The 21,355-nt window shown below is 51.2% G+C and overlaps 2 protein-coding genes across 2 annotated transcripts in view; one reads left to right on the top strand and one right to left on the bottom strand.

Annotated features, from left to right (window-relative positions):
- Positions 1-2,713, bottom strand: part of LOC137760737 (DNA (cytosine-5)-methyltransferase 1-like) — a 19,121-nt gene extending 16,408 nt beyond the window's left edge. Inside the window, exons 1-2 of the mRNA XM_068537640.1 lie at positions 2,710-2,713; positions 2,370-2,612 (exon numbers count right to left, since the gene is read on the bottom strand). Of these exons, the coding sequence (XP_068393741.1) occupies positions 2,370-2,612; positions 2,710-2,713 (247 nt within the window). The remainder of the gene's footprint in view (positions 1-2,369; positions 2,613-2,709) is intronic.
- On the top strand, positions 2,712-21,355 carry LOC137760736 (thimet oligopeptidase-like). The gene is given in 13 exon segments (XM_068537639.1): positions 2,712-2,851; positions 9,904-9,996; positions 14,211-14,433; positions 17,949-18,081; positions 18,282-18,323; positions 18,326-18,618; positions 18,620-18,651; positions 18,731-18,960; positions 19,720-19,847; positions 19,912-19,978; positions 20,085-20,213; positions 20,850-20,986; positions 21,200-21,355. Coding segments are annotated over 13 exon segments (1,803 nt in total).

Here is a 21,355-nt window from a genome sequence, read left to right as displayed (position 1 = left end):
AGCGAGGTCCGGCCAGCAAGGGAAAGACGCTCTCCACTTCAGAACCACCCACCACTAGAAAGCCAGGTCCTGCCAGGGCCTGGGCACACGAGGCCTCCCTTACAAGGGTTAAAAATCTGTGGCCTTGCTCTGCCTCGAATAAAAGACAGTGATGGGGACAACGTGACCATCTCCAGATGAACTTTCAACTTCGTTTCAAGTGCCTGGGTGCTGGGTCACAGTGGATTTCTAAACTCTTCCAATACTCAAAAATACCAATTTCTAAGATGCAGAAGGGTTGTTAAACATAACACTTAGCACAGACCCTAGTCCCACTCCCGGGTATTTTCTCAAGTCAGGTAAAAACCCAAGTTCACATGGAAACCTGTCCTGGGATGTTTACTGCAGGTTTATTCCTGATCCCCTCAAAACTGGAAACATCCCACAAGTCCTGCCACCTGCAGGTGAATGGACAAACGGAAAATGGAATACAACACAGCAAGAAAAAGGAGTGACTTCTCATACCCGCAACAACAGGGATGACGGACTTCCCTGGTGGTCCAGTGGCTAAGACTCTGCGCTCCAAATGCGGGGGGCCCGGGGTCCAACCCTGCTCAGGGAACTAGATCCCGCACGCCACAACTAAAACATACTGCACGCGGCAATGAAGATCCCATGTGCCGCAACTAAGACACAGCACAGCCAAGTAAATAACTAAATAAATAAATATTTAAAACAACAACAACAACAACAAACAAACAAACCAGGGATGAACCTCGCATAGGTTTTGCTGAGCCAAAGCAGCCAGAATCTAAAAGCTACATGCTGTTGTTCCGTTTATCTGACTTTCTGGAAAAGCCAAAACCTTAGGGACAGAGAGGAGATTAGTGGCCAAGAGGCTAGAGGCGCGCTGGCGCCTAAAGGCAGCAAATGGGATGACGGGATTGCTCTGCCACCTGACGGCAATCATCTGTCAAAACTCCTACAACTGTGCACTACAAGTGAATTATGCTTCACGGCTACTAAGGATAAACAAATTATTACATTTTGAAAAATGCGCCGGCCAGCCAACCCGTACATGACAAGTGCAGTAAGAGGGCCGGGGAGGCGAGGCAAGTGGATCAGCTGGAGTTCTGAAGGTTGTCCCCACTTTCAGTTTCCCACCCCTGGGATGTCTCCCCGCCCTGCCCAATGCTCAGGCCGCCCACCCAGGCCACCCAGAGTTACCCAACCGGAAAAGCCAGAGCCCAGGCTCAGCCGCGCCTCTGGGCACAGGAAGAGCAAAAATAGAAAGCGCCAGTGCGCAGTGGCGGGCTGGAAACCCTCCGACCTCGGAGAACTGCGGAGAACCGGGACCGGAGTCAACAACGGCTCCCAGGCGGTCCCAGCGTCCCGACCCCGCCCCCGGCCGCGACACGGTTTCCACAAACTGACACACACGGAGCCCGCGCGAGGGGTGGGTCGCGCGGGCTTCCCCGCCGGGGCCCCTGGAGGCCAGTCCCCCGCAAGCCGAGCGCACGAAAGGGCGCCCCAAAGGCGCCGGCCCAAGGCGCCCGCTGCGCTTTCCCTCCCGAAGGTGGGCTGCGGGGCCCAAACGTAAACCCTGAGACAAGAACACGCTCACCACGCCGCCACGGGGGACGAGATGCCGGGCGCCCACCTGCCTGGACACCCCGCATATCTGGAATCACCGGACGCCTGTGTAAATTTCCGTTTGCTGTGTCATTTTCCAAAGGCCACTCAAGATCAGGGGACAGGATGCCTCCTCTCCAAGGGTCCAGCCAGCCCACCCACTAAAATTACGGGACACAATGCTTCCGTTCCAAGGGGCCTGCCAGCCCACCCACTCAAATTAGGGGAGACAACGCCTCCTCCCCAAGGATCCAGCCAGCCCACCCACTCAAGATCAGAGGGACAAAATGCCTAACTAAAACAAAACAAAACAAAAACACAAAAAACTGGAGAGAGGGAGGAAAGGGTGTCCTCAAAAATAAAAAAACTAAGCACGTTGACAGCACTAAGAATAAACTACCAGGAAAAAGAAACCCGACGTGTCAGATCATAAAGTATGGAAGGGCAAGCCCGCCGGCAGTCCAGGCCCAGGGGGACCGGGGTCCCCAGCCCTACAGAGCCAACGGCAGCCCGGCTCAGGCGCCCCTCGGAAGCGCGGGGTCCCCGCGGCCGAGTCTGCGCCCCCGGCCGGCCCCGGCTCCCTTCTGCCCACTATGTGCGCGGGGGCTGGAAACGGCCGCGGAGAACTACGGCGGGGCGGAAAGGGGGGCTCCAAAGAGGGTCTGGCGACTCGAGTCGCTCCGTTTCTCGGTGGGCTCAGCGCGCGCCGTGGGGGAAGAGGGGCGGGAGTCTGGGAATAGGGGACGGGCGGCACTCACGTAGACTGGCAGCGGCCACGGGTAGACGGCGGGCTCGGCCCACACGGGCGACTCCAGCCTCAGCCCCAACTTCTCCCCCATGTTTTCGCGCATGCCCCCCACACCGGGCTAGTCTGGCGGTTTGGGGAGGGGCGGGGCGCCGCCGGCGGGGGCGGGGCAGGCGGGCGGGTGGGAGGCTGAGGGGAGGGGGCCTGGCCTGGGTCTCAGCCGCCGCCGCCGCGCTCCCGTCTAGCCCCCGGCTCCCTCTTTGTGCTCACAGGCCCGGGACCTCCAGCGCTGCCGCCAACTCGGGCCAGCGTGAGGCGAGCACAATGAGCCCGGGCCGGGCTGAACCACTCACTCATGGCGCGCGCACCGCCCGCCCCGTGGACTCGCCCGCTCGCACGGACGCAAGCACACACGCACGTCTTCGGCTGCCCCCTGCCACCCCCACCGGCCCGAAGTGGGGACCCGGGAAGACCCCTCGGGGCCTGGGGTGGCAGGTTCGGCTCCCGCCCTTGACGTACCGTGACACCTCCCCCCCCCAATAATAAGACTATAATTCCTCATTAAGTATGACAGCCGGAATCCCGGCTTCTGTTCACAAAAATGCCGTGTGTTTAGCCTATGCTAGGCACCAGACCCTGGACGCTCAGTACTGGAAAAAAAGGAAATGCCCTGCCCTCATGGCACTAACATTTTAATTGGAATAGTAGTGACAATGGTCAAGGGAGAAAATAAAGTGTCATCATCACCACGGGGATGGTTAATCTCATGTGCGCACTGCGTGGGGCCCCGGCAACCACAAACATTATTACAGATGTGGCCAGGAAGGTATTTTTCAGAAGAGATGAACACTGAAATTGGTCCACTTTGCGTAAAGGAGATTGTCAATGCCGCGGCGTGGGTGGGCATCGTCCATCAGTTGAAGGACTGGAGAGAAAAATGAGGTTCCCTAGAAAGAGGGAACTGTTCCTCCAGTGGCCTTGGGACATCAGCTCTTCCCTGTGTCTCCAGCCCAGAGTCCTGCCCTGACTTGCCTGCCTCACGGTCACATGAGTCAACCCCTTAAAACAAAACTATATATGTAAAAATACTGAATATATACAAGCCTATTAATTTGTATATGTGTGTATACATATTATATATATGTATACACATATGTTTATATGTGCGTGCGTTTGTAGTATATGTGTAAGTACTATATACAGTATACATACAAGCTTATATATTTGTGTGTATATATTGTATACATGTATGTATGTGTATATATATAGTATACATATTATAAATGTGAACATGCTGTATATATGCACACACCCATATATTGATATAGGGGTGTGTGTATATATACAGTATATGTGCATTGTATGTATGTATGTATACAGTGTATATTTATATATAGGTGTGTATATATGTTGTATACCTGTATGTGTATATGTTTCTAGGTATTATATGTATATATGTATATACTATTATATACACACTTGCGTATGTATTTATATGTGTATGTACATGCGCATATTTACATATAGGTGTGTATGTGTGTGTATACATTGTATATATGTATGTGTATATATCTTATATATATGATATATGTATGTATATATACGATGAATTTATATATACAGTACATATATATTTTTATGTTATATGCTTTTATATGTAGGTGTATATGTGTGTCTATATGTATGTACGTGTATGTATTGCATATATTATATGTGTATGTATGTATACTGTCTGTATACACACCTAAATATCTTTGTATGTGTGTATGTATGTATGATGTATGTGTACCTAGGTGTGTATATTGCATATGTTATACGTATGTGTACATACTGTATATATACAAACTATGCATTTTGTATGTGTGTATGTATAGTGTATATGTATGTGTGTATTGTATATATTATGTGTATATGTGTGTATGCATACTGTATATATACAAACTATGCATTTTATATGTGTGTATATATGTATGTGTGTATTGTATATACTATATGTGTATATGTGTGTATGCATACTGCATATATACACAGCTGTATATTTTTGTATGCGTGTACATATGTACGTGTGTGTGTATATACACACACACACCCTATGGATTCTGTTTGTCTGGAGAACCCTCACTGATACGGACACTTATGACAATTGAGTACCTGCTCTTTGCCAGCCAGGGAGCCAAAGGCTTGTCCTTTTGGTGTCTCCCTTAAGTGTCACAAGTCCCAGGAGGGAAGGTGATGCGGCTCCTACCAGTTGAGGTGCCTCAGGGTCAGAGAGGCGCACAGGGCGGGGCGCTGGAGCCTGGTGGAGCCCAGGTGGAGCTCTAGCAGCAGTACAGCCTAGCAGTCCCACTTCCCCGGGTGCTTCTCACAAAGACGCCGAGGGAGAGACGGGATCTGAAGGAGGGGATGAGGAAGCTTCCGTGGGTCCGCAAGCCCAGACCAAGGCTGACTCGTCAAGGGTGTTAGAGGTCAGGACTGTGGTTACCCTGGGGGTGGGCTTACACAGAGCCATTCACATTCTGAAAAAGTATCCATTCTGCTCTTGTTTGTATGTTTACCCCCCTCCCCCAAATCTTTTAAAAACAGATTCTCTTGGTTGCTGGGAACACACACGGGGAAGCTGTGTGTGAGGGGTTATGATCCAGGGGACAGGGAGGATAAGCCCCCCACTCGTAGGGCCAGGAGTGGCTCAGCTTTGTGAGCTGAGGATGGCCCACGAGGTCCCAAAAAGAAGGGTCCCTGCTCCGTCCCTGCTCTGTGCACCCCATTCCCAGCCTGAGAAGCCCAGAGCCACCCACCCCCCCACACACACACCAGGGAGGAGAGCCAGTCACCCTGGCTTCCAGGCTCCGGCTCCAAGGCTCCCGGCACTAGGAGCTATTTTCAGCTTTCATGCTCTGTCTGTCTCTCGCCCGCTCCCTCCCTCCCTCCCTCCTCCGCTTCTTCCCCTCCCGCTCCATCTGTCCTCCCCTCCACCCTGCACTTCTACACAGGATGGCTCACAGACAGCTCCTCCCCGTGCCCACCTGCCACCATTCGATGGATGTCAAAGCAAGCCCTGGGGACTTCCCTGGAGGTCCAGTGATTAAGACTCTGAGCTTCCAATGCAGGGGGCGCGGGTTCGATCCCCGATCAGGGAAATAAGATCACACGTGCCGCACGGCACGGCCAAAAAAAATAAATGAATAAAAAATAAAGTTATAGAAAGTGAGGGGATGGAAAAAGATATTCCATGCAAATGGAAATCAAAAGAAAGCTGGAGTAGCAATTCTCATATCAGAAAAAATAGACTTTAAAATAAAGACTATTACAAGAGACAAAGAAGGACACTATATAATGATCAAGGGATCGATCCAAGAGGAAGCTATAACAATTGTAAATATTTATGCACCCAACATAGGAGCACCTCAATACATAAGGCAAATACTAACAGCCATAAAAGGGGAAATCGACAGCAACACAATCATAGTAGGGGACTTTAACACCCCACTTTCACCAATGGACAGATCATCCAAAATGAAAATAAATAAGGAAACACAAGCTTTAAATGATACATTAAACAAGATGGACTTAATTGATATTTATAGGACATTCCACCCAAAAACAACAGAATACACATTTTTCTCAAGTGCTCATGGAACATTCTCCAGGATAGATCATATCTTGGGTCACAAATCAAGCCTTGGTAAATTTAAGAAAATTGAAATCGTATCAAGTATCTTTTCCGACCACAACGCTATGAGACTAGATATCAATTACAGGAAAAGATCTGTAAAAAATACAAACACATGGAGGCTACACAATACACTACTTAATAACGAAGTGATCACTGAAGAAATCAAAGGGGAAATCAAAAAATACCTAGAAACAAATGACAATGGAGACACGATGACCAAAAACCTATGGGACGCAGCAAAAGCAGTGCTAAGAGGGAAGTTTATAGCAACACAAGCCTACATCAAGAAACAGGAAACATCTCGAATAAACAACCTAACCTTGCACCTAAAGCAATTAGAGAAAGAAGAACAAAAAAACCCCAAAGCCAGCAGAAGGAAAGAAATTATAAAGATCAGGTCAGAAATAAATGAAAAATAAATGAAGGAAACAATAGCAAAAATCAATGAAATTAAAAGCTGGTTCTTTGAGAAGATAAACAACATTGATAAACCATTAGCCAGACTCATCAAGAGAAAAAGGAGAAGACTCAAATCAATAGAATTAGAAATGAAAAAGGAGAAGTAACCACTGACACTGCAGAAATACAAAAGATCATGAGAGATTACTACAAGCAACTCTATGCCAATAAAATGGACAACCTGGAAGAAATGGACAGATTCTTAGAAATGCACAAACTGCCGAGACTGAACCAGGAAGAAATAGAAAATATGAACAGACCAATCACAAGCACTGAAATTGAAACTGTGATTAAAAACCTTCCAACAAACAAAAGCCCAGGACCAGATGGCTTCACAGGTGAATTCTATCAAACATTTAGAGAAGAGCTAACACCTATCCTTCTCAAACCCTTCCAAAATATTGCAGACGGAGGAACACTCCCAAACTCATTCTACGAGGCCACCATCACCCTGATACCAAAACCAGACAAAGATGTCACAAAGAAAGAAAACTACAGGCCAATATCACTGATGAACATAGATGCAAAAATCCTCAACAAAATACTAGCAAACAGAATCCAACAGCACATTAAAAGGATCATACACCATGATCAAGTGGGGTTTATCCCAGGAATGCAAGGATTCTTCAATATACGCAAATCAATCAACGTGATACACCATATTAACAAATTGAAGGAAAAAAACCATATGATCATCTCAATAGATGCAGAGAAAGCTTTCGACAAAATTCAACACCCATTTATAATAAAAGCCCTGCAGAAAGTAGGCATAGAGGGAACTTTCCTCAACATAATAAAGGCCATATATGACAAACCCACAGCCAACATTGTCCTCAATGGTGAAAAACTGAAACCATTTCCACTAAGATCAGGAACAAGACAAGGTTGCCCACTCTCACCACTATTATTCAACATAGTTATGGAAGTGTTAGCCACAGCAATCAGAGAAGACAAAGAAATAAAAGGAATCCAACTCGGAAAAGAAGAAGTAAAGCTGTCACTATTTGCAGATGACATGATACTATACATAGAGAATCCTAAAGATGCTACCAGAAAACTCCTAGAGCTAATCAATGAATTTGGTAAAGTAGCAGGATACAAAATTAATGCACAGAAATCTCTTGCATTTCTATACACTAATGACGAAAAATCTGAAAGTGAAATTAAGAAAACACTCCCGTTTACCATTGCAACAAAAAGAATAAAATATCTAGGAATAAACCTACCTAAGGAGACAAAAGACCTGTATGCAGAAAATTATAGGACACTGATGAAAGAAATTAAAGATGATACAAATAGATGGAGAGATATACCATGTTCCTGGATTGGAAGAATCAACATTGTGAAAATGACTCTATTACCCAAAGCAATCTACAGATTCAATGCAATCCCTATCAAACTGCCACTGGCATTTTTCACAGAACTAGAACAAAGAAATTCACAATTTGTATGGAAACACAAAAGACCCCGAATAGCCAAAGCAATCTTGAGAACGAAAAATGGATCTGGGGGAATCAGGCTCCCTGACTTCAGACTATATTACAAAGCTACAGTAATCAAGACAGTTTGGTACTGGCACAAAAACAGAAATATAGATCAATGGAACAGGATAGAAAGCCCAGAGATAAACCCACGCACATATGGTCACCTTATCTTTGATAAAGGAGGCAAGAATATACAGTGGAGAAAAGACAGCCTTTTCAATAAGTGGTGCTGGGAAAATTGGACAGATACATATAAAAGTATGAAATTAGAACACTCCCTGACACCATGCACAAAAATAAACTCAAAATGGATTAAAGACCTAAGTGTAAGGCCAGACACTATCAAACACTTAGAGGAAAACATAGGCAGAACACTCTATGACATACATCACAGCAAGATTCTTTTTGGCCCAGCTCCTAGAGAAATGGAAATAAGAACACAAATAAACAAATGGGACCTAATGAAAGTTAAAAGCTTTTGCACAGCAAAGGAAACCATAAACAAGACCAAAAGACAACCATCAGAATGGGAGAAAATATTTGCAAATGAAGCAACTGACAAAGGATTAATCTCCAAGATTTACAAGCAGCTCATGCAGCTCAATAACAAAAAAACGAACAACCCAATCCAAAAATGGGCAGAAGACCTAAATAGACATTTCTCCAAAGAAGATATACAGATTGCCAACAGACACATGAAAGAATGCTCAACATCCTTAATCATTAGAGAAATGCAAATCAAAACTACAATGAGATATCATCTCACACCGGTCAGAATGGCCATCATCAAAAAATCTAGAAACAATAAATGCTGGAGAGGGTGTGGAGGAAAGGGAACACTCTTGCACTGTTGGTGGGAATGTAAATTGATACAGCCACTATGGAGAACAGTAAAAACTACAAATAGAACTACCATACGACCCAGCAATCCCACTACTGGGCATATACCCTGAGAAAACCATAGTTCAAAAAGAGTCATGTACCAAAATGTTCATTGCAGCTCTATTTACAATAGCCAGGACATGGAAGCAACCTAAGTGTCCATCATCGGATGAATGGATAAAGAAGATGTGGCACATATATACAATGGAATATTACTCAGCCATAAAAAAATGAAATGGAGGTATTTGTAGTGAGGTGGATGGAGTTAGAGTCTGTCATACAGAGTGAAGTAAGTCAGAAAGAGAAAAACAAATACAGTATGCTAACACATATATACGGAATCTAAGGAAAAAAAAAAAAAGGTCATGAAGAACCTAGTGGCAAGACGGGAATAAAGACATAGACCTACTAGAGAATGGACTTGAGGATATGGGGAGGGGGTGGGGTGAGATGTGACAGGGTAAGAGAGTGTCATGGACATATATACACTACAAAATGTAAAATAGATAGCTAGTGGGAAGCAGCCACATAGCACAGGGAGATCAGCTCGGTGCTTTGCGACCACCTAGAGGGGTGGGATGGGGAGGGTGGGATGGAGGGAGATGCAAGAGGGAAGAGAAATGGGAACATATTGTATGTGTATAACTGATTCACTTTGTTATAAAGCAGAAGCTAACACACCATTGTAAGGCAATTATACTTCAATAAAGATGTTTAAAAAATAAATAAATAAATAAATAAAGTTATAGTGATGAAACAGCCCTAGTGGTGCAAGGATGGGACGTATAGCTCTATGGTATGGAATAAAGGTCCAGAAACACATATATGAGAACTTGATATGACAGAAAGTGGGGAAATTAAGGAGTTTTCAATAAATGGCATTAGGACAATTGCATATCCATGTGGGAAAAAGTAAATTAGAAAAAAAAAAAAAAAGCCATCCCTGGTCAGGTGTGACCTTGGGCCCAGGGCCATTGGCACACGTTGTCATGTGGGACGTTCTTCCTTAGACTCCTCCCTCCCTCCTGTGTCACTGTCACTTCCTCCAGAACCTTCCTGGACTCCCCTCCACAAGCCCGGGGTGTGCCCTCACCCGCCCTGGATCACCAGAATTCCAATCCCTACCCACCCTTCCCCGCCAGGTAAAGAACTGTGCATGGTCAATAAGACCGTAGAGGTCATTGGCCATTGCTATTGCAGCTGGAATTGTTACTGTGTTTAGATAGGGTGACCAACACCCGCCCCCAGTTTGCCCAGGACCGCTCAGGTTTGAGCACTGAAACTCTGGGGAAACCCTCAGTCCCGGGGGGCCCCAGAAGGCTGGTCAGCCTATTTAGGACAGATCTTTCACTTGATCTCCCAACCCCCGAGAGCCAGATAGGGAATCTCCCCCCTCCTTCCATTGTAACCTTCATTCATTCATCCACTCATCCCTTTATTCAACTCCTTTATTCAGCAAGTATTTATGAAGCATCTACTACACAGCAGACACTCTTCTAGGTGCTGGGGACATAACAGCATCCCTGTCCTCAAAGAGCTCACGTTCTAGCGAGGGCAGCAAACAGTAAACTGAGAAGGTGTGATTTATTACATGGGGATGATGTCTCGGAGACCACTGCAGGGCAGGGGAGGTGGGAGAGGAAAGGGGCAGTTCTAAATGCAGGCGCTGACGGGATTGGGGCAGACCTTGCCCTGGGCCAGGCTGGTTGCTTCAACACAGCTGTCCTCGCCCAGGGCCATCCCGCCCCCGCCTCACCCAGTTCTTCCGTGATGTGTGGGGAAAATCTGTGGTTGTCACAACTGGGGGGGGAGGGGCCCCTGGAATCAAATGGGTGCGGCCAGAGATGCTGCTGAACCCCACACAGTGCCCAGGAGGGGCCCTCAGCAGAGGATGACCCGCCCCGAATAACCCCAGTGCCGCGGGGGAGACCCTGCACTAATATTATTCAGACCCGCTGGTGCCCCCAGATTCCTGCACAGGCAGGGACTCTAACCGGGTCACCTCTATCCCGAGGTGACCTAGAGTGGGGCAGCCAGGAGGGCTGAGATGAGTATCAGGGGTGAAATGACAAATCTCTGTGCCCACTCTCCCCGCCGCACCCCAGGGGCAATGGCCTCTATCTCCTCCCTGTGCAGGTAGCTTTTCCCTGAGCCATTTCTTCTTGTCAAGGTCCCTGTCGCAGGTTGGGTTCCCCGAAGATGACATTGAGAGCAAGGGTTGGAGTGCAGGTGGTTGATGTGAGACGTGCAGGAACAGATACAGCTGCCATAGGGTCCCGCAATTCCACTCCTGGGCATAGATCTGGAGAAAACTCTAATTCAAAACTATACATACACCCCTGGGATTTTCCTGGTGGTCCAGTGGATAAGACTCTGCGCTTCCAGTACAGGGGGCATGGGTTCCATCTCTGCTCAGGGAACTAAGATCTCACATGCTGTGTGACAAAAAAAGAAGAAAGAAAGAAAGAGGGGGGGGGAGAAAGAAAGAAAGAAAAGAAAGAGAGAAAGAAAGAAAGAAAGAAAGAAAGGAAGGAAGGAAGAAAGAAGAAAGAGAAAGAAAGGAAGGAAGGAAGGAAGAAAGAAAGGAAGAAAGAAAGAAAGAAAGAAAGAAAGAAAGAAAGAAAGAAAGAAAGAAAGAAAGAAAGAAAGAAAGAAAGAAAAAAGAAAGAAAAAAAAGAAAGAAAAGATACATGCACCCCAATGTTCATTGCAGCACTATTTACAATAGCCAAGACATGGAAGCTACCTAAATGTCCACTGATGGATGAATGGATAAAGAAGATGTGGTACATATATACAATGGAATATTATTTAGCCATAAAAAGAATGAAATAATGCTATTTGCAGCAATGTGGATCAACCTAGAGATTATCATACTAAGTGAAGTAAGTCAGAAGAGAAAGACAAATATCATATGATCTCACTTATATGTGAAATCTAAAATACGACACAAATGAACTCGTCTACGAAACAAAAACAGACTCACAGACATAGAGAACAGACTTGTGGTTGCCAAGGGGGAGAAACAGTGAGGGAGGGTTGGTTTGGGAGTTTGGGGTTAGCAGATGCAAACTATTAAATATAGGATGGATAAACTACAACGTCCTACTGTCTAGCACAGGGAACTATATTCAATATCCTGTGATAAGCCATAATGGAAAAGAAAAAAGTTTTATTTATACGTTCCATCCCTAAGTGAGCTGGTCCATCCCCTCCCATGGTTCTAAGTGCAGCCCGAGGCTGCAGACTTCCCACCGTGGTCTTCAGCTCCAAAGCAAGCCACCTGCAAACCACCCACATCTTCCCAGGGGCTGGCAACTCTCCTTTGTTACTGATTCCAAGACGCATCCAGATAGCAAAAATGTGACCATGAAAAGAAACTCAGGCATGTTCAAATCAGGGAAATAACATTCTTATCTCTGTTGAGTACTCGCTTAATTTTAGAGTAGCTTAGAGTTACAAAAAAGTTGCAAAGATCTGTACAGAGTGTACAGAGTGCTGTGGACCCTGACCCAGTACCCCTATTTCCAACACGTTAGTACGTTAGTACGACATGTTTATCCAACTAAGGAACCAAGATGGATGCATTGTTATTAACTAAAGTCCACACTTTATTAGAATTTCCCTAGTATTCCCCTAACATCCTTTTTCTGTCCCAGTCTCCTCTGGGCTGTGACATTTCTCAGACGTCCCTGGGTTTTGATACCTTGAAAGTTTTGAGGAGGACTGGTCAGATATTCTGTCCCTCAATTTGTTTGTCTGTTTGTTTTCTGATGTTTTCTTAGGGTTGGTCTGGAGTTATGGGGTTTAGGGCGGAAGATCCAGACAGAGATAAAAATGCCATTCTCCTCAGGTCACATCAAGAATACACACCATCAACGGGACTTATGACAAATGATTTTACCTTTGATCACCTGGCCAGTATCTTTTTTTTTTTTTTTTGCTGCAATGGGTCTTCATTGCGTGCGGGCTTCTGCAGTTGTGGCAAGGGGGCTCAGTAGTTCTGGCTCCCAGGATCTAGAGCACAGGCTCAGTAGTTGTGGCCCACGGGCTTAGTTGATCTGCAGTACCTGGGATCTTCCCGGACCAGGGCTTGAACCTGTGTCCCCTGCATTGGCAGGCGGATTCTTTTCTTTTCTTTTTTTCTTTTGCAACCAAAACTTTAATCCCAAGGATTCTCACAAAACATATTACAAATGACAGCATGAAAAAAAAAAATTGCACAGTAACTCAAAGTTCAGCTCTACAATATACTCTTAATCTGGCAGGACATTGGTATCTTGATAATCTCAAATTTCCAAAAAATATTACAAAGAGCTATGTATTCATGTACAGCAATCACAGAGGGGACTTATGACCTAACTCAAAGGTAAACTAACTTCCTTGAAACTTCTTAGATTCTAAACTCCCTGGACAACCTCTTGTCCGGTGTGAGGACTAGTGGAATTTTTAAACCTCTAATCTAGGGTAAGGGTGAGGCTTTCATTTTTACCTGCTGGCTTGTGTTCACAGCACCTTTTAAAGACTGCTTGCTTAATTACAGCTGCATACCATATCCCAGCTACAGAAAGTCTTTTCAATGTTCACCAGTGTTGTTTCCATAATAGTAAACATCACACTTTAGGTGGGCAGGAGTTAGAGTTTTATTATCAGTCTAGGCAAGACCAAAAATTCAAAGCAAATTCAATTTTGCTTAAGGGAACATTGTAAGGTAACAATTCTTCATATTACATGCCTTATAGGACCCATTTCAAACCATAGAGAATGACACCTTTATGTGTCACTGTCCCAAGAAACAAACAAATGTGAACAACTAAAACATTTAAAAAGTGCACCAAGCTTCGGAAGTCTCAAACAAAACTTGAATTTTCTGTACATACTCCTGTCAAATGAAGTTATTGCCTGTACACCACTCCTCTTGCAAAGTGGTCTTCTATTTCCTTTCATTTGACCTAGATCAGCTAGAAGACCTAGAGAAAGATCGGGACGGCTTGTGATTTCTCTCCTGGGACAATGATCTCTCTCTTCTCCTATATCTAGAAAGGGACCTGCTCTGGCTGACGGAGAAGGCTCTCCATCTTGGAGATGTGTGGGAGGTGGAGGACTCCTCCTCCGATAATCATCTCGAGGGCGACGACCCCAAGAAGGAGGCGGTCACGATTTCGACTTCTCTTTTACCCATTCGACAGGTCCACTCTTACTCAGCAGCCACATAGTGTTCTCCCATCTAGTTCTCGGACAGCATCGGCTGCATCTCGGGGATCTTCACATTCAACAAGAGCGAGGTTGGCAGGGTTTTTAGCAACCCACACACTTCAGAGTGGTCCATAATAGCCTAAAGCTCGTTCCAATTCAGCCTTGTTACCACTGTTTCCAAGATTCCCTACATAAACTTTACAGTCCAACGGACAGGAATCATGATGCAAGACCCTCGTGGCTCCTGGGTTTCACGGGCCACAGGGTGGTCCCGGGCCTCTAGAATCTGGCAGCTGAATCTGCTCGCACAAGCTGTCCTGTGGGGATGCGTTTCCCCCTATGTGTCCAGCACGGGTCCCTGCTGTCTTGACCCGGCCTCCCAGGTGAGAGGGTGAACCCCAGCTCCCTGGAGCAGACACTCAGAGCCCTGGTGACCGGACTCACGGCTGACGGGGCTGGAGCGGCGGCTGGACATGTGTGGCCAGCCTGGTGGTGTTTGGCCCCGTCTGCAGTTCCAGTTCCAGCTGAGAAAGAGCCTCCCTGTGTTATTTTCTCCTGGTTGTGTAAGGATCCCCGGTGTCATTTGACAGAAATGTAGATGGTGTGTTCTTTCTCTCTTTTCTCCCTGCTTCCTCTCCTCCCTCTCTCCCTCCCTGTCCCTCTTTCCCTGTTCCGCTCTCCCTCTACCTCTTGCCCTCTCCCTCTCTCTCTCTCCCTCTCTCTCTCTCCGTCTGTCTCTCCCTCTCTCCCTCCCTCTCTCCCTCTCCCTCTTCCTCTCTCCCTCTGCCCCTTTCCTCTCCCTCTTTCCTCTCCCTCTTTCCTCTCCCTCTTTCCTCTCCCTCTTTCCTCTCCCTCTTCCCTCTCCTCTCTCCCTCTCCCTCTCTCCCTCCCTCTATCCCTGTGCCTGTTTCCCTGTCCTTGTTTCCCTGTTCCGCTCTCCCTCTACCTGTTTCCCTCTCCCTCTCTCCCCCCCTCTCCCTCTCCCTCCACCTCCTTCCCTCTCTGGAGAGGGAAGGAGGTGGAGGGAGAGGGACAGAGAGCAGGAGAGGGAGGGGGGAGAGGGAGAGAGGCATAGAGGGAGGGAGGGAAAGACAAAGACGTCTCTCCCTCCCTCCCTCTATCCCTCTCTCTCCCTCCCTCTCCTCCCTTTCCCTCTCCCTCCGTCTCTCCATCTCCCTCACTCCCTCCCAGAGAGGGAGAGACGGAGGGGGAGGCAGAGACAAGGGAGAGGGAGAGAAGGAGAGGGAGAGAGAGGGGGGAGAGAGGGAGAGAGAGAGAGAGAGGTCTCTTCCTCCCTCCCTCTCCCTCTCTCCTCCTTCTCTCCCTCTCTCCCTCACTCTCCCTCCCTCTCCCTCTCTCCCTTCCAGAGAGAGAGAGATGGAGGGAGAGGCAGAGACGAGGGAGAGGGGGAGAGGGAGAGGGGGGAGAGAGGGACACGGAGAGGGAGGGAGACAGAGAGGGAAGCAGGCACCCTCTCTCCTTCTCCCTCTCCCTACCTCCTTCTCCGACTCCCCCTCTCCTTCGCTCCCTCCCTCTCCTCTCCATCTGTCTCTCCCTCTCCCTCCCTCCCTCTAGGAGAGGGAGAGGAAGGGAGGGAGAGGGAGAGAGGGAGGTGGAGGGAGATGGAGTGGGGGAGACGTCTCGCCCTCCCTCCCTCTCCGTCCCTCGCCCTTTCCCTTCCTCTCTCTCTCTCCCTCCCTCTGTCTCTCCCTCTCCCTCCGTCTCTCCCTCTCCCTCACTCCCTCCCAGAGAGGGAGAGATGGAGGGAGAGGGGGAGAGGGAGGGGGGAGAGAGGGAGAGGGAGAGGGAAGAGGGAGAGAGGGAGAGAAGGAGGAGAGAGGGAAAGGGAGGAAGAGACCTCTCTCTCTCTCCCTCTCTCCGTCTCTCCCCCCTCTCTCCCCCTTCTCTCTCCCTCTCCCTCTCTCCCTCTCCTTTGTCTCTGCTTCTTCCTCCGTCTCTCCGTCTCTGGGAGGGAGTGAGGGAGATGGAGAGAGGGAGGGAGAGAGAGGGATAGAGGGAGGGAGAGAGAGACGTCTTTGTCTTTCCCTCCATCCCTCTATCCCTCTCTCCCTCTCCCCCCTCTCTCTCCCTCTCCCCCTCTCCCTCTCCTGCTCCCTCTCCCTCTCTCTCCACCTCCTTCCCTCTCCAGAGAGGGAAGGAGGTGGAGGGAGAGGGAGAGGGAGCAGGAGAGGGAGAGAGGGAGAGGGAAAGAGGTAGAGGAAGAGCGGAACAGGGAAACAGAGACAGGGAAAGGGGACAGGGAGAGAGGGAGAGGGAAAGAGGGAGAGGGAGAGCGGAGCAGGGAAACAGGGACAGGGAAACAGGGACAGGGAAAGGGGACAGGGAGAGAGGGAGAGGGAAAGTGGGAGAGGGAGAGGGGGAGGGATAGAGGGAGAGGGCAATAGGGACAGGGAGAGAGGGACAGGGATGGAGGGAGGGAGAGAAGGACAGGGCAAGAGGGACAGGGAGAGAGGGAGGGAGAGAGGCAGAGGGAGAGATGGAGGGAGAGGGAGAGTGAGAGGCAGGGAGGGAGGGATGGAGGGAGAGAGGGAGGCAGAGAGGGAGAGAGGGAGAAGGGCTGATGGGGGCTCCCTCCCCGTCCCATCCTCACCCCACTGCTTTCTCTTTTTTCTGCTTCAACAAACACCAGGCGCCATTTAGATCAGCCCTGAAGTCAACGTTGATGCTTGGACGGCCTGACCTCCCCGCTGCCTTCCAGCCCGGGACCACAGCTGGGAGATGAAGTCTGCGGGGCCCTGGGCGGTGGCGGCGGGCTGCACAGGCACCTCCTCTGACGCCCAATCTCTCCTCGTTTACGAGGCAGCCACCAGCTCCCCTCCCTGACTCCCCAAGATTTGGGGCCTTTTTAATATGTGTCGATAATGCCATGAGCTACTATTTAACTTTTCCACGAGGACCCATCTCCCGAAATGCAGTGGTTTTCAGCCTTGGCTGCACTAGAGAACCCCCAGGGAAGGGAGAGAAGTCTGTACCTCCCTCTCTCTCCCTCTCCCTCCGTATCTCCTTCTGGCTCTCTCCCTCTCCCTCTCCCTCTCCCTCTGGGGTGATGCCCGATGAGCTCAGATTCGCAGATGTTCCCCCCATCCCCTCTCTGTGCCTTGCGTGGGGTCTGGGCCTTCTCACTGTGGCCCGGGTACAGCCTTGACATTCAGACATCGGTTCCTGCAAGGACACTTGCGTTTGGTCCATACCGCTTGTGGCTGCAGTCTGTGCTTCTCCCGTTTAGCATCTTCAGTAGATGGGGGCTGTGCATGAGCCCTTCATCTTCCCCGCAGACACCACTGGTGCTTGCTCGGCCTCGCGGGTGATGCAGGGGGCACGGGGGACAGTCCTGTGTCCCCACCTTCTTGGGCTGCAGACAGGCCACGTTGGTCCTGTGGTGACTGGGGGCTTCCAGGAGAACCCCACCGCAGACCCGGAGAGGTGGCCCCAGAGAAGGTGGCGTACGCCTGGGGCCGGGCCTCACCAGCCAGCCACGGGCCACCTACAGCAACAGGTGTCTCACCGTCCAGGGGCTAGGTGTTTGGGCGCCGTGGGGATGAGTTGCTGTCTGCACGGCAGCCGAGCTTGTATTGTTGAGCCGGGGAGGCCCTGGGTGGCTCCTGGAGAGCCTGGTCGCATTTCTTCCTGCCCTTGGCCTTAGAGCTCATCACAGTTCATGCCGTTTCTGGTTCCAAAAGGACCTGTGTTCACAAAGACCACGTGTTAGGACAGCACCAAAGTGTCTAGAAATCCGGGCCAGGAGGAGGAGGGAGGGTGATTGGCTGTGCCCGCCAGTGGCCTGAGAGCCCTGCCCGCCCGCAGAGACCTGGCCCGGGGCCCGTGGGGAGGGCGTGGCCCACGGTCCCCAGCGCTGGCCGTCTCTGGGTTCCAGGAGAACTGCGCGATCCTCGGCGAGCTGGTAAGGCTGCAGGCTCAGAAGTCCCGCCTGCTGGGGTTCAGCACGCGTGCCGACTCCGTGCTGGAGATGAACATGGCCAAGACCAGCCAGGTGGTGGCCACTTTCCTAGGTAACCCCGCCTCCCCGAGTCTCAGTGGGGACGGGGGTCAGGCGGACCTTGACTGGACGTGGTGCTGCCTGAGACCCCACTGTGTCAGCCCTTGGGGGTCGCCTTCCCCAACCCTTCATTCTGCCTCGAGGGGTGTGGGGTGTGGGGTGGCTGGGGGGCTGCAACAGGGACATAGCTGAGCCTCTCCCCTCCGGCCGCAGATGAGCTGGCCCAGAAGCTGAAGCCCCTCGGGGAGCAGGAGCGGCCGTGATCTTGGAGCTAAAGAAGGCCGAGTGCCAGAGGCGGGGCCTGCACTTTGACGGGCCCATCAACGTCTAGGACCTGTGCTACTACATGAACCAGGGGGAGGAGATGCGCTACCACGTGGACCAGTACCTGCTCAATGAGTCCTTCCCCATGCAGGTGGTCACGCGCGGGCGGCTGGGCATCTCCCAGGAGCTGCTGGGGCTGACCTTCGACCTGCAGGAGGGCGCCAACATGTGTCACGAAGATGTGAGGCTCTACACGGTCCGGGACGCGGCCGCGGGCAAGGTCATCCATCGGCAAGTTCTACCTGGACCTCTACCCTCGGTGCATGCTTGGGGGAACCTGTCGGCCGTGGGCCGGGGCTCCTCTGTGGAAGCGGGGCCTCACCCGTGTCCCTCCCCAGGGAAGGGAAGTCCAGGCACATGGCCTGCTTTGGCCTGCAGCCGGGCTGCCTGCAGCAGGATGGGAGGCGCCAGATCGCCATCGTGCCTATGGTGGCCAACTTCACCAAGCCTAAGCCCAACCCGCCCTCCCTGTTGCAGCATGATGAGCTGGAGACCTACTTCTATGAGTTCTGGCAAGCAATGCACCAGCTCCCCTCCCAGGTGAGTGTGGGCGCGGGGCTGCAGGCAGGTGGCGGGGAGGGCCCGGGCTCTCCCGTGGTCCTCAGACAGGCCCTCGCCACGGGATTCTTCCGCTGATGTCACCCCGCACGAGGCGGCGCCCTCGTTGTCAGTTTCCATCATCAAACCCCACGCACTGGGCGTGTAAACAACGGAAGTGGATGTCCTCGAGACTCTGGAGGCTGGAAGCCCCAGATCAAGGAGTCAGGACTGGTTCCCTGCATGTTAAATACATGTATTCAAGAGTTGCCTTTAAAAAAGACAAAAGAAAAGAAAGGAATATTGCATGCAAGTCTGGTGACAAGCGGTGATGAGAACCAGAGGGTAGGCTCTGGGGCCTGGAGCGACGCGCCCTGTGAGGCCCTGGGGCTGCTGGCAGTCTCGGTGGAGGCTCAGCAAGTCCCAGTGACTTCCCCACGGGGGGGGGTCCCCAGCTGAGCGTCTGGGCCCAGGACCCAGTGCTCGTTCAGTCTTCCTGCGGTCAGCCCTTCGTCCTGAGAGCGACGCTCTCACAGGCTGCACCGGAGCGCGTGGGGACACTTTACTGAGCTGTGCAGCCGTCACTACTGCCCTGTTTTGGAACATTTCCCTCACCCCAAAAATGTCCCTCATGCCTTTAGTTATGATTCCCTCCCCTCCCCTGCCCCTGACAACCAGGAACCCACTCTGACTCTGTGGATCTACCTGTTCTGGACGTTTCCCCTCAGTGGGGTCACACCCTGTGTGTCCTTCTGTGTCTGACTTCTCTCGCTGAGCATCGTGTTCTCAGGGTGCATCCACGTGGCAGCGAGTGTCAGGGCTCCACAGCTGTGCGTGGCTGAGGGCCGGAAAAAGACAAACGAAAAGAAAGGCACGTTGCCTGCGAATCTGGTGACAGCCGGTGATGAGAACCAGAGGGTAGGCTCTGGGGCCGGGAGCGCCGCGCCCTGTGAGGCCCTGGCGCTGCTGCCAGTCTCGGTGGGGCACGGGCAGCGCCGTCCCCCAGGAGCTGCTGGACAAGCTCATCAAGTCCCGGCTGGCCAACCCCAGTGCGGCCGGGCCAAGGGAATGCAAAGGGGCTTCCGGACCGCCCGGCTGCAAAGTGCGCCCTGGACTCAGTGCCAGCCCCCCCGTCTCCTTCCTCCTGCCCTCCAGGCCTCTTCAACCTGCGCCAGATCGTCCTGGCCAAGGTGGACCAGGCCCTGAACACGCAGACGCCCGCCGACCCGGCCCAGGAGAATGCCCGCCTCTGCCAGGAGATCCTCGGGGTCCCAGCCACGCCAGGTAGCCAAGCGCACGCCGGGCCCACCTTAGCGGTCGGTTGGCAGCTACTGCCCAGGTCAAGAGGATCCTCTGGTCGTGTGTGAAGGGGGACCGACTGACGGGCTCTGGCAAAGGCCCACTGACCTCTGGCCTCTTCCTGCCTCGGTTCCTGGGCTGGTCCCTCCAGCTGTGGCCCACGGAGTCCGAGGGTGGGGTGGGCGTATCTGCACGTGCTTTCTGGAAAGCCTGGAAGAGACAGGAGAGGGCTTCATACCCTGGATGGAACACGTCGACGAGGTTTGCCCGTGCGTGTCAGTGCGGAGATGCAGTTCACTCCCTCGTGAGCGCTTTAACCCGCGCTCTCCCCATGCTGGAGGGCGAGCCCTGACTCATCCCTCGGAGCCTCGGGCAGCTGACCTTGTAAGAGGCTTAGGGGGGAACCCTCGTGAGCTTCAGCAGAAAGTCGGCAAAAATTTATTTGTGTCCCCCCCACTGAGTTGCCACCAAGGTCCCCGTTTCCTAGAAGTGTTGGGCCAATACTCCCTCTAGTGGCAGGGGACGCAGACAGGGCTGTTTTGAGGCCCCAAGCTCCGGGCTCTGGGAAGGGGCACGGAGTGGCCAGGGGGCCGGGCAGGAGCCTCTCCGCGTGTGTCCCAGGGACCCACCTGCCTGCGACCTTCGGCCACCTGGCAGGAAGCTACGACGCCCAGTCCTATGGCTACCTGTGCAGCGAGGTGTACTCCGCGGACACGTTCCACACACGTTTCAAGCAGGAGGGCGTCCTGAGTGGCAAGGTGAGAGGCCGGCCTGCCGTGCAGACCAACAAGAAGGTCCTTGGCCTGGGCCTAAATGCTTGTGCCGCCCGCCTGGGCCTGCCAGGCTCTGAGGGCCCTGCCCTGGACCCCCTGCTCCCCTGCCCTTTGTTCAGTCACAGCAGAGGTGGCCACACCCACACCCTCAGTGAAGGGGGTGCTCCACCATCCTGCAGCCCCGCCCCCTCTCGTCAGGTTGCCATGGACTACAGAAGCTGCATTCTGAGGCCAGGGGGCTCCGAGGATGCCAAGGGCATGGTGAAGCTCTTCCTGGGTTGTGACCCCACGCAGGACGCCTTCCTCCTGAGCAAAGGGCTGCAGGTTGAGGGCTGCAAGCCGCAGGCCTGCTGA

Source organism: Eschrichtius robustus, chromosome 3, assembly GCF_028021215.1.
Source record: "Eschrichtius robustus isolate mEscRob2 chromosome 3, mEscRob2.pri, whole genome shotgun sequence".
In the NCBI taxonomy this organism is placed as follows: domain Eukaryota; kingdom Metazoa; phylum Chordata; class Mammalia; order Artiodactyla; family Eschrichtiidae; genus Eschrichtius; species Eschrichtius robustus.
The sequence above is the reverse complement of the archived record's forward strand: the minus strand, read 5'-3'. Positions and strand labels throughout refer to the sequence as shown.